General features: G+C 40.8%; 1 protein-coding gene across 3 annotated transcripts in view; it reads right to left on the minus strand.

The window, feature by feature from the left end:
• The window catches only part of SETD7 (SET domain containing 7, histone lysine methyltransferase), a 47327-nt gene that overhangs the window by 18823 nt on the left and 15020 nt on the right, over window positions 1-13484 (minus strand). For 2 of the 3 annotated variants that reach the window (XM_073892280.1, XM_073892279.1), the window contains exons 2-4: window positions 11829-11948; window positions 7756-7957; window positions 2616-2805 (exon numbers count right to left, since the gene is read on the minus strand). In XM_073892280.1, the coding sequence (XP_073748381.1) occupies window positions 2616-2805; window positions 7756-7957; window positions 11829-11875 (439 nt within the window). In that variant the 5' untranslated portion in view covers window positions 11876-11948. The remainder of the gene's footprint in view (window positions 1-2615; window positions 2806-7755; window positions 7958-11828; window positions 11949-13484) is intronic. The other variant, XM_025874218.2, reaches the window with a different exon arrangement.

The following is a 13484-nucleotide window of genomic DNA, read 5'->3' on the forward strand; positions in this document are numbered from 1 at the left end:
AGGCCTACCAGAATCTTACCGAGAATCATGCGCCTTCTCCCCACCTTTTTTGTGGTCTTAAGCTAAAGTGAAGAGAGTGTTTGTTATTTACAAGCAGGAGTTCTTTTTTTTTTTTTTTTTTAAGATCTCAGTTATTTATTTGAGGGAGAGAGAGAGATAGTAAGAGAGAGCATGAGGAGGGGTGGGGGAGACGGCAGAGGAAGAGGGGGAAGCAGACTCCCCCACAGAGCAGGGAGCCCAATGTGGGACTCGATCCCATGACCCTGGGATCATGACCTGAGCTGAAGGCAGATGCTTAACTGACTGAGTCACCCAGGTGCCCCACAACCAGGAAGTCTAAGAAAAATAACCCTTTGAGAATTATCACCCTTGCTTCCCAAAATCTGTTGCTTACTCACACCAAGAAGAATGTAAAGAGAACAATAACTTCCCTTATGCTGTTGTATAGTAGGTGCCAATATCTGTGTTTTATAATGAAGAAATAGGTTCCGAAGGGATAAATAACTTGCCCAAGACCATACTACGGTAAACGTTGAAGCTGAAACCCAAATCAAGTGACTCTCAAGTTCACGCGGCTCTTGCCACTAAAACATGCTGCTACTTCTTAAGTTTTAAAATGGGCATCACCCACTGGGATCCTCCCCTGGCCCGGGGCCCCTCACTTCTAAACACGGTAGCACTGTCTCCGTTCAGAACATATGTGAAGAGCACAGAGAATAGAATCAGAAGTGTAAAGATGACTGTTTCACTTAAAACTTTTCATTTTGGAATGATTTTAAATTAACAGAAAAGTTGCAAAGATAGAGGCGCCTGGGTGGCTCAGTCATTAAGCGTCTGCCTTTGGCTCAGGTCATGATCCCGGGGTCCTGGGATCGAGCCCCGCATCGGGCTCCCTGTTCAGCGGGAAGTCTGCTTCTCCCTCTCCCACTTCCCCTGCTTGTGTTCCCTCTCTCGCTGTGTCTCTCTCTGTCAAATAAATAAATAAAATCTTAAAAAAAAAGTTGCAAAGATAGTACAGAGCACCCCAATACTCCTCACGGTTTCTTGTAATGGTAACTTCTTATGTTACATGGTATGTTTGTCAAAATTAAGAAACCAACATAGATACGTTACTATTAACTAAACTTCAAACTTTATTCAGATTTTACCAGTTTTTCCACTAATGCCTTCTTTCCATTCCAGGATCCAGTCCAAAATCCCACATTGCATTTAGGCCGCCTCAATTTTTAACTTAAAAAAACAAAAACTGAGACATTTAAAACAACCAAGTTGGATCTAAGTGTAAATGCTAGCTTTCCTAGTTTTGGACATTCTCCTCTGGAGATTCTCCTTCAGATCACAAACAGCTAAATATTATTTAGGACTACTTAGCGTAGATTTATTATCTTCTCTACTTTTTTTCTCCGTATAACCTAACTTAGATGGGACATACATGCATATATTGCTTTCAAGGAATGAGACCAATTTAAACAGATTTCGTTTGTTACGCTACCCGAAATACAAAATCTTGGTTTTTTTTCCTTGTTTTTTTCCAGACTTTCTACAATAAATTATTTATTTATTTATTTTCAAGATTTTATTTATTTATTTGACAGAGAGAGAGAGAGACAGCGAGAGAGGCAACACAAGCAGGGGCAGTGGGAGAGGGAGAAGCAGGCTTCCCGCCGAGCAGGGAGCCCAATGGGGGCTGGATCCCAGGACCCTGGGATCATGACCTGAGCTGAAGCCAGACGCGTAACGACTGAGCCACCCAGGTGCCCCTAATAAATAATTTTATACTCAGAAAAAAAAATGCTTAGTATGCCATACTGTACTTCTAAAAGGATAAAGGATTTTTTTTCTAATATGGATTCCACTGGGCTCACTCATGTATCCAGTATGTACCCTGTGAAGATGCTGGGCTCTGAAGAAGGCAGGGGTTGCCAACATGCATTTATCTTTCCCAATCAGAGGTCAGGCTGAATCAGTTTTACAATTTGTACCAACCTGGAGATCTACCTAATTTGATTCTTCAATATCATTAAACTGTATTTCAGTTTTTTCTGAGATCTAACCTTTTGAGATGCATCAAATTACTGCTGTCATTTCTTCACTTCTTCCCTGTATTTGAATATATAGCTATGCCTTTATCATGCGACTTTTTAGCACCTGCTATTGAAATGCATGGTATCTATTTCCCCATCTCACTGATATTTGGTTTGGCTGTGCGATCTGCTTTGACCAATGAAAAGTGGCTGAAAGTGACATCATGACCATTTCAAGCTAAGCTTTCAGAAGCAGCACAGGTGTCTACTCATGCTCTGGCTTCTTGGGACCCACTTGGGAAAATCTTGACCCAGGGCACCACAGTCCTTTCAGACTGGGCCCCAGAATTAAGACATATAAGGCATAATAAGACAAGAAGCCTCAAGTCCAGCCATGTCCAGCCCAGCCCAGCCTGACCCAGCTGGAATACAGCTCGTCAGCAGACTTATATTTGAGGACATGTCTGTTATGCAGCAAGGCTGATTATTATTACACGATTCAAGTGGACTAGACAAATTAATTTCTCTCAAATATGCCCTAACAACCTGCTTTGGAATTGGAGCAGCCCATCTGAAACAGATCCGACTTACTTCCCGGCATCAGCTCAAAGTGAGGCCTTCCTTCTTCAGTGGACATAAGGGTAGCCAGTTTTCCCTCTATCATCTCTCCATCAATGAATTTTCCATAAAGTGCTGTCCTCTCATCAGGGTACACATAGGCTATCTTCTCTCCAGTCAGCTCCCCATCTTCATTTACTTCTCCCACAAGGCTGCCTCCATCCTGATGGGAGAAACCAAAAGCCAGAAAATATTATATGTAGTATTTATCCGTATGACGCGACTTCAAGGGATTTTTCTTGCGTGCTCCCATCATTGATAGCGCTAACATTAACAGTTGAACTCAAAGCTTTCACGTGAGAAAAAACATGATGCATACCTCCCCATGCAGCCCCATACAAATAAACTGCTAGAAGTTAGACACACATAGAAGTACAGAAGCCTGATTTAGGGAGTCAGAGACTGAGCCGCACTTTATAATCCTGACAAGTTACTCTATCTTGGTTCGTTATCTAAGAAGCAAATGCATTGTATTTGTAATATTAGTTACAAACATTTAAAGGAAATGTAACTATGTGTTAAACTGTGGGCCCATATCCAATGTGATGAGGATCTATAGCAAGATGGTTTTACCCGCTATTCATACCATCTCACTTATTCTCCATGTGGGATTTTGGATTTCTGGTCTACTAAGAAAATCTTTAGTTCAAATGTATTCAAGAATTAATTTAGTGTACATGAGTAAAGAGAGTTGTCTGCATGTTCTAGGAGATAAACAGAAGGGACTTGTGGATACTGCCTTTCTAAGAATCCCACACCGTCACTTTTTATGGCATTACAAGGAAAAGTGAAAAAAAAAATCAACTAAATCCTATTCCCTTCCCCATCATCTCTTTCTTCCCACTTTTATTTACCGCTCCCTTCTGTCTCCTTCCAGGAGCGAAGCCAGCTGTACTTCCTGCTTAACTGTCACTTGCTTTCATTCCTAAAGGTCATTAAATATTTTAGGGCAGAGGCTCTGATAGAATTCTGTATCCTGGTAAGTGCTGGGGACATGGTAGGTGATCCATAAATGACTTTTGAATTGAACTGGGATACCAAAAAATAATCTAATAAATAATCAAAAAATAACTGAATCTAGGGTGCAAGCGACGTTTCCTGAACTGAAAGTCTGAGACCCATGTGGGTTCAATACAACAATACTAATGCCATGACATCTTTTAAAAGCTTGGTTATTTCTCCAAATCAAAGGTTCTAGAAACAGCTACTCAAAGTCAGTGGTGTAGGATGACTTCTGAGTGATCTCAAATGCTGCTTACTGAGAGACAGCAGGAATAAATAACATCAGGTACCTGATTTCTACAGCTTTCCGTAGCCTAATTGCTCTTTGGAGGAAAAAAGGTTATAAATTTAAAAACGAACCATAGCACTTTCATAGAGAGAAAAATACTTGGCAGCATTTTTAAGGCATAGAAAGTGCCTTAGAGTTATATGCTTGCTCTTTCTCCTCCCAGAGTTAATTCTTAATAAGCCAGCATAAATGGGGATGATACTTTCTGCAAGATCTGCCTTCAGGCTTTCAGTGGTGATTACTGAGCTGAAGGGCGTTAGAGCATTTGCGTGTCTAACATGCCGTAACTAATGTGAGCCAATGTCTCGACTTATTTGTCCAGAATTCTGTCTTTCTAGGCTCTCACATTTTTTTTTTCCTTAAGTACTTTAAACTTTTGGTCAGGGAGGCGATGAATCTATTTGTCTAGTATGATAAAGCAGAGTTTCTTCTTTTATTTCCAAAAGGAGGTATACATTTTTTTTAAAGATTATTTATTTATTTGTGAGAGAGAGACAGAGATAGTGAGAGAGAGCATAAGCGGGGAGGAGAGGGAGAAGCAGGTTTCCTGCCCAGCAAGGAGTCGGATGCGGGACTCGATCCCAGGACCCCGGGATCATGACCTGAGTGGAAGGCAGACATTTAACTGACTGAGCCACCCAGGTGACATCATTCTGAAAGAAATAAGCTGTCTTGAGAGTAAGCTTATAAATAGTATAAGGCGAATCATTATTTTCCCTCCTCTTGTTCCTGCTTTGACTCCGTATCACAAAAACGTCCTTGTCTGCTGTGTCAGGCAGTGTCGGGGAGGAAGCTGCTACCTTCTCTCCTCTGCTCGGTGGCTCCTCTTCATGGGAGAAGGAATCATTCATTTGATTAGTGAGAAGGCAGAGTCTGACACCCACTGACACCCATCTCTTTATTGGGTGGGGGTTAGCAGGATAAAGCCTGCTGCTCCCAGAGGTCCTGCGACATTTTCACTCACGCTGTCCCCGCAGGATGCACCTGTTGCCTCCTCCTGTACCGTTCTTTCCTTGGGGAAGCTCCCCAGGCAGGCCCTACTCCTCCGGGGGGCGACCTGCAACTTTCTAGAGCTCTATCTGCCGCTGATCCAACTGTTTAGTTCAGACGGGGAAAGAATAGAAGCCCATTTTGACTTTGGGTCCACATCACATCTCCAATCCCCCACTGCTGTTGTAATATAACCATCTTGATCTCTGACACCTGAAGACATAGGTGTCTTAGTTGATTCTGAATCCAGAGAGAAGAGGGGTGTGATCAGCCCCCTCAACTGCCAACAGATACCATATATAAAGCAAGTGTTATCCCAAGTTAATTTTGGAAGCTCATAACACCCAAGTGCTTCTTTCCTAAGGCAGAGTCTTCTCTTGGCATTTAATAAGATAATAATGAACACCAAAGACTAAAATGTAGGCGCACCATTTAGGTGTCAAGATGCAACTACACTGAGTGAAATGGATCCATTCACCTTGGTGCATCTTTGATCTCCTCTAGAGACTTTAATTGATTAGAGTCACAAGTAAGATGAGGGAGGAGGAGGGCTCTTTCCTATACCCAGGCTCCCGCCGAGAGCTCCACTTTCTCTGACTTCATGATTCACTGTCATGCCAGCAGATCCCCGGTCCCAGGCAGCAAGATGCTCACCGGGCCTACTCGTGAGGCAGCAAGTCTCTGTCTTCCTAAGCTGGTAAGTACCTCCACGACGTCCCTCTTCCTGCCTGCCTTACAGGCAGGTACCCAAAGGACTCCTAATCTATCACAGAGCCTACCAAGAACATATGTAATTGCTTTGGTAATTATTCAAAAAATGTTTTACAGTATTCTTTCCTTAAGCCCTGTTCCTAGAGTATAGCTTGTTTTTAAAGAACAATAATGTGTAAGTAGATTTAGCTGGGGCCACTTTTCTTATTACACACGTAATAGATCATTTGTTTTTATTAACATTTTTTTAATCATAAGAAAATAGGGTTCAGAGTTAAGAAAAATTGTCTTGTATTTTGACTTAAGCTCTGGACAAAATAAAATATTACTATTATTATTTTTAGTTGTTTTTTTTTTTTTAAGTAAGCTCTATATCCAACACGGGGCTCAAACTCATGACCCCAAGATCAAGAGCTGCATGCTTTACTGACACAATGAGCTAGGTGCCCTGGACAAAATAAAATAGTAGATAAAATATTTTCTAAGGTCTATTTTCTGACATATTTTCTGAAAATTCACTAATAACAGATGGGATATTTGAAATGCAAACAACAATTAGAGCATTAATTCCCAAGCCAATGGGTTCTGCCACATCATTTGCTCTAGTAAAGTCCAGAAATATTGGAAAATGTTATCAAATACTCAAAGGCAAGTTAATTTTAATTACCTTAATTTAAGCAACATAAGCCATCAATCACTTATAAAGTAGGGAATAGGGTTGTAAAATCAAGTAATAACAGTGCAGTAAGTCCCAAAAGATGGGAGATTGTTGGATCAGTTCTCCTGTATGAGAACCAGAATAAAATTAATAGCAACACAGTGGAATATTCCACCATCTCTCTCTCTATATACCAAAAGAATATATATATATTTAAGATTTTATTTATTTTTTTGAGAAAGAGAGAGAGAGCACAAGCAGGGGGAGCGGCAGGCAGAGGGAGAAGCAGGCTTCCCGCAGAGCAGGGAGCCCGATGCGGGACTCGATCTCAGGACCCTGGGACCATGACCGGAGCCGAAGGCAGACGCTTAATGACTGAGCCACCCTGGTGCCCCCCAAAATAATATTTTTAAAAAGCATATATTTTTGTCTTTATTAGTGTTACAATAAAGCCATTTTGTCCCAATTTGTTTGAATCATGACTATCCATTCCTTTCCAAAACAACACCGAGGAGGAATGAATAGTAGCTGTGAGGATCAACAATCTAAGAGGATAGGGGTACGTGTACCCCAATGTTTATAGCAGCAATGTCCACAATAGCCAAACTGTGGAAAGAGCCAAGATGCCCATTGACAGATGAATGGATAAAGAAGATGTGGTATATATACACAATGGAATATTATGCAGCCATCAAAAGGAATGAGATCTTGCCATTTGCAACGACGTGGTTGGAACTGGAGGGTGTTATGCTGAGTGAAATAAGTCAATCAGAGAAAGACATGTATCACATGACCTCACTGATATGAGGAATTCTTAATCTCAGGAAACAAACTGAGTGTTACTGGAGTGGTTGGGGGTGGGAGGGATGGGGTGGCTGGGTGATAGACATTGGGGAGGGTATGTGCTACGGTGAGCGCTGTGAATTGTGCAAGACTGTTGAATCAGAGATCTGTACTTCTGAAACAAATAATGCAACATATTTTAAGAAAAAAGAAAAAGAAGAAGATAACAGGAGAGGAAGAAAAGGGGAGTATGTCAGAGGGGGAGACGAACCATGAGAGATGATGGACTCTGAAAAACAAACTGAGGGTTCTAGAGGGGAGGGGGGGAGGGGGATGGGTTATCCTGGTGATGGGTATTGAGGAGGGCACGTTCTGCATGGAGCACTGGGTGTTATGAACAAACAATGAATCATGGAACACTGCACCAAAAACTAATGATGTAATATATGGTGATTAACATAACAATAAAAGAAAATAAATATAAACAATCTAAGAGGATAGTGAGTAGCAGCGAGGGGCACACCTCGGAAGCTGGTGGCTTCAGCTCCTGTGACTCTCTCAAGTTTCACAGCTTTACATTTTCTAACATAGAGGCTACACTTTACTCTTTATTGCCAGGAGCCAAAGCACTGGCTTAACCCATGTTACGTTCCAGCAAAATGAACAGTCACCAGGCTTACTGGGTAGTATATCCAGCAGACTCCATGCCGAATGTTATCCTTGTACTGCCCCTTGAAGATCAATCTCCCATCCGTGTCATACTCCTGGGCGGGCCCATTCAGCTCTCCGTCTACATATGTGCCCTGGAGAACGCCCCCGTCCTCGTAAGTGTACACTCCCTGGCCCTGCAGGGCATCGTCCACATAATACCCTTCCAGGGTGCTGCGAGAGAAGGGAGAACAGAAGGGAATAGTCAGACCATGGCCCCACTCTCTTAGAAGAAAGGATCACAGGCAACGCTCTGTTTCGCTGCTGACCTGTATTCAGTGCACCTCCGAATTCCCTCCATTGCTAAGAAAAATACTCCCGCGATTTGGGTAGGATTAGGGACAGAGGGAGATTTCATTCTTAACTTCCCGGTTCCCATTCATCCTTTTTCTCTGCTAGCAGAAATAGAGAAGAATAAAGCCACAGGTGGAAACAGACCAAGCCTCATCTGAGTATGTTTTCAAGACTAAGATGCTGACCGGTACCAGGCGATAGAAATGGTGGTGGTACCCTTTTCACATATAAACCACTCATGTTTAATTCCCTCAACACTGGTCCGGACTTCACTGGGTTCTCAAGCTCTTTCAGATGGCTTGTATATAGTGGTCCTTAAGGACCACAATAGTGGTTTAGAATGTAAATATCTACATATTTATTTAGATCATTAATGTATTATTTATGGGTGACAACCATACTGATATCCAGTCAGAAGAACCCCTTCCATTTATGTGGATGATATATGGGGATTTACTTAAGTATATGCATGTGTGCACCTGTGTGTGTGTGGGGGCACATGATCAGGGCAAATGGGGACAAGTAAGGAAGACTGCAGGCTGAACCTTGTTAATATCATTAGCAGCCTGATAGTGTTGACACCCCTCCTTCCACCACAAAAGAAACTCACAGGGGTGCTGCTCATGGTGAATTTATAAGAACCTCCCCCTCCCTCCTCATAGAACACTTTTGGAATTTCAATCTGTTTTCGGGATTAGCTTCTCAAAGGCCATTGTGCAACAAAACCAACTTTACCAAAAATTCCCTCTATGTACTACAACTTGGAACAAGGGAAAGAGTACCTCAAATAATTTTTTTTTAATTTAATGTAAGATGTTTAGCAACGGTGACAGTTTGTTTTAACATCTGCAGATAGCACTCACCCATTAATTCACCTAAAAAACATTTATAGGGTGCCTCATAAGTAGCGAGCATTGTGGGAGGTTCTAGAAAGCACGAGGAACATAAGGAGAGCATGGCAGGCACACACTGTGTATGTGGATAGATGGGGTGCCGGGGGGGCCATGGGGACCGAGGTGGTTGCACCTGGCTGTGCCTGGTAAAGTCTGGTCTTGCTTACCGAATGACAGAATGATCTCTGATTGTTAAATGAGAAGCACAATCTAAGTAACTGTAGCCGCTGATCACACTGTACTTGTTACACTATGGGTAGGAAACAGTTCTTTCAGTTTTGTTTGTACTACCAATGATAAATAGGCTGAATAAATTCATGAAGAGAATAAAGTGCACTTTAGCACAGTCCTTGAATAATCAAAATTCTCTATCAGTGAGGTTGGAATTAATGAGTTTTGACTGTCATTAGACTCCCCCCACCGATGACCAAAAAAAATTAAAAAATAAAAATAAGAACAACCTTGGGGAAGGATAGCTAATCAACCGACATAATAATACAATAGTGCAAAAAACTACTTACTCACCTATCTTCCCATTTAGGATGGCCAGATAAAATATAGGAGGCTCAGACAGGTTTGAATTTCAGATAAACAACAGATAATTTTTTAGTATAAATAGGTCCCTAATGTCGAGCAGAACACCCACTTATCCTAAAATATTTTTTGTTGCTTATCTGAAATGCGATTTTAAGTGAGTGCCCTGGATCCTTATTTGCTCAGCCCGGCAACCCTATTTACTAAGTTCTCAGCAGCATTCAAAACATTCCTGTGTGTATGAGCAGAATTCTCCCCTGACACACTAGTCTAGTCTGCCAATATTTCTCAGGTTATGATCAAATCTACAAGGCCTGGGTCTTGCAAATCACTTAATAGTAATATGGACTTGCACATATTTCCCCCTAAGTAGCTTGTCCCATCGTCCCTTACAATGGAGACCATCCTTATTAGTCTCATAACACTAAGAACCAATAGCTATTTCCCTCTTTGCCCAAATGACAAAGGTGCACAAATGCAAACTCTTAAGGTGCTGGAGAGCAAAACTGACTGCATTATTTGTCAGCACCTGCTTGAGGAAGACTGTTAGTGCTCTCAGCAAATCAGTATGATAGCTTGGAGGAAATCTGATGACCAAAGGGGCACATTATTGCATGAACTGGGGGCCTCCAGGGCAAGAAAAATGATAAGGCTTGACATCCTCTGGCACCAAGGAAATAAAATAAAAGATTCTGAGTCTGGGGTCAAAGGTCCTGCCATTCTTTTTAACTTTTCTTCCAGAGGAGGTCGGTAAACCCCGGCCGGCTCCTTGTTTCTGTAAAGGTGGTGCTACTGGACACAGCCACGCACAGTCCTTCCCCGCGTCCTCTGTGGCTGCCTTCATGTCATCACAGCAGAGTTGCAGAGGTGTACCAGGGAAACTGACCCCTGTGCTGCAGGCCCCAAAAGCCTGCAGTATTTACCATCGCACCCTATACAGAAAAAGTTCGCTGACCCCTGTTCTAGAGTCCCCTGCTCACATTAGTCTATTCACTGGCCCAAGCACACGTTCCTCTCTCTATCTTAGCTCCCATACTACGGCATCCTTGCCTCTGTCTTGAAAACATATGTAACCAAACGGTTTAAATCCCTGAGGACACATTCAGGAAAATAGCTGTGGGTCACATTTTCTTTCTTTTTTTTTTTATTCAAAGCAGAAATAGCCTTGGGATAATAATGACTATCCTCAAGCCTCTGGCATTTTTCTATTCAAAAAAGAAATATGCTGAGAAAATGGCACTGTTTTGTGGCCACTAAATTGTTAGTATCAGAGAATACTGGAGAGGTAGCTACATACAAGTAGCTTTCTCATCCTTCTTGCTGAAATTGGATGGAGAGTTGCATTTTGGAGGAAGTCTGCTCATACTGGCTTAACCAGAGCCTACCCACCCTACTTCCCCCAGAGTCTACCCTGAGCTCCACAACCAGTCCATATTTCTCACTGGAGCCTCATCGTGAACCATCGCAGAGCTTTCCATGTCTTTACTGATGGCCACCTTATGTGTCCCATTTCTCAAACTAGACTGTAAGCCCTTTGTGGGAACAAATTAGGTGTTATCCATCCACGGATCCCTCCCTAACACAGGAACACAGCCTATCTTCAAGTGGTACTTCCTAAATGAAAGAATGGAAATGGAAACTGGGCTAATTCTGCTTTGAGAAGAGACAATTAAGAGGGAACATAACAATGTTACGCAAGTGCAGAGAGTACTATTTCTATGCAGTATACGTGCACAGAGTCTGCTCATCAGGAAAGTCTCTTAAACTCTCCCTGCTTCATTTCTTCATTTGTAAACTGTAGCTACTAATAGGGTTATAATAAGGATTAAATGGGTTCATATATATCAAGTGCCTAGAAGATGATCTGGGACATAGTGATTGCTCAAATAAGTAATGGCAATTATTATTAAGCATGCACATTCATGGGTATGATGGTGAGCTTTCTACTGAGAAACTGGGCTTAAAACAGCATCGGGGAAATAGTTATGAGATAATGGAATAGTCAAAAGACATTTACCAAAACTGCTTTAAATCTACTAAAAAAAAAAAAAACAGGTAAGAAAGGTTCCTCTGTCTGGAATAATTTATGAGCAACGCATTGCATAGCAAAAAGATGAAATAAATGCTTCTTTAAGTGAAAAAAGTAACACGTATTCATTGTAAAACAAAGAAAAACCAAACCAAGTACTACAAAGATGTAGAATGTAGAAATTCCCAGTCTTCTCGCTCAATTTGGCATATACCATTTAAGACGTTTTCCCCATTTATATATCATGCACTTTCCCACCTTTGTTGTTTCTGTTTTAATAAAAATGGTATCATACTATATACAGTGTTCTTGACTGGTATTTCCTGAAGTCTCTTTCAACATCTTGGCAGATTCTTTAGTATGTTAAGAAACTTCAAAAGTGGTCTTTCGACTTAGATTTTTCTGCCATCCGCATCTGAATCAAGTAACCAGAAAATGTGGAGAAAATTAAAACATCAACTTTAATTAAATTTCTTTCTGTACATATACACACAGACCATTGTTACCTGTTTTATCAAAGCTCTTGTACTTAAATTTCCAGTGATAAATTAAATTAGGAAATCTAACTTAAAAAGAAACTGGGAATTTTTGTAATTATTTACCTAGACTGACACATCTGCATTTTACTCAAATATTATTATATTTTCTTTTTAAAATTCTCTTTAATATCTGAATACACAAAAGTGCACTTAGGAGATATGACAGCTTGGTTTTTTCCTTGTTATTCTAGGGTCCAGAATGTTTCAGGCTTTCCACCTCGTGAGGCACAAACTCTGTTCCCTTCCCCCACTGTGTTCCCTTCCTTTCGTCAGCTGTTGTAATATAAGAACCAAGAGGGAAATTTTAAGTGAATCATAATTCTACTTTAAATTCCCAGTTCTAATTGAATTAAATTGTGACTCTTGGTATTAAAACATCGTTTGAACAGTTATTTTATGTGACAATATATATTATCTCTTTTTTAAAAAATTGAGATGTAATCATATAGTAATATACATTATCTCTTAAAATACTGAACACTAAGTAAAGATGAACACTAAGTAAAGAAAAAGAAGAACATCCCCCACAAACCCAAACCATCTGCTCCGGCTCTATCTGAGAGAAACTTCAACTTCTTACAAGGTGTGATCAGCAAGCTGAATGGAGCACTACCATGCTTACATGTAATAGAGTGTGCTGTCTATCTTTAAAGTTTTTTTTTTATCCTTTAGTAGAAGATCTGTGAGTCTGTAGGATCTGATTATTATAAAGGCTCAAGATGACAGTAAAATTTTTGAATAGCAATTAGTGAAATTTAGTTTTGCTCTCTAAAAATAAATCCTATGGGTGGCTCAGCTGGTTAGGCGTTAGACTCTTGATTTCGGCTCAAGTCATGATCTCAGGGTTGTGAGATCGAGCCCCTCTTCGGCTCTGTGCTTAGCAGGGAGTCTGCTTGGGATTCTCTCTCTCCCTCTGCCTCTGCCTCTCTCTCCCTGTCTAAAAATAAATAAATTAATAATCCTAGCCATTGTTATCAGCAAATAATAGTGACAGCAATAGTGAGAAATAATAATAATAATCCTCCTTGATCTTGAGGGCATTATGTAAAGAGAAATAAGTCAGACAAAGACAAATATTGTATGTCCTCACTTATATGTGGAATCTAAAAAAGCCTAACTCATAGAACAGAGTAGAATGGTGGTGGCCAGGGGCTGGGGGATGGGGGAAATGGGGAGCTGTTCGTAAAAGGAGACAAATTTCAAGCCATAAGATGAGTAAGTTCTGAAGATCTAATGTACAGCATGATGACTATAATTAACAATACTGTATTATGTACTTCAAAGTTGTTAAGAGAGTAGATCTCAAATATTATCACCATTAAAAAAAAAAGGTCATTATATCAGGGGAGGGAGGTGTTAACTGACATTATTGTGGTAATCATTTTACTATATAAATGTATCAAATCATCATG

This window comes from Callorhinus ursinus, unplaced genomic scaffold (assembly GCF_003265705.2).
Source record: "Callorhinus ursinus isolate GAN/ISIS: 27379988/994484 unplaced genomic scaffold, GSC_fseal_2.0 scaffold4, whole genome shotgun sequence".
NCBI lineage: Eukaryota > Metazoa > Chordata > Mammalia > Carnivora > Otariidae > Callorhinus > Callorhinus ursinus.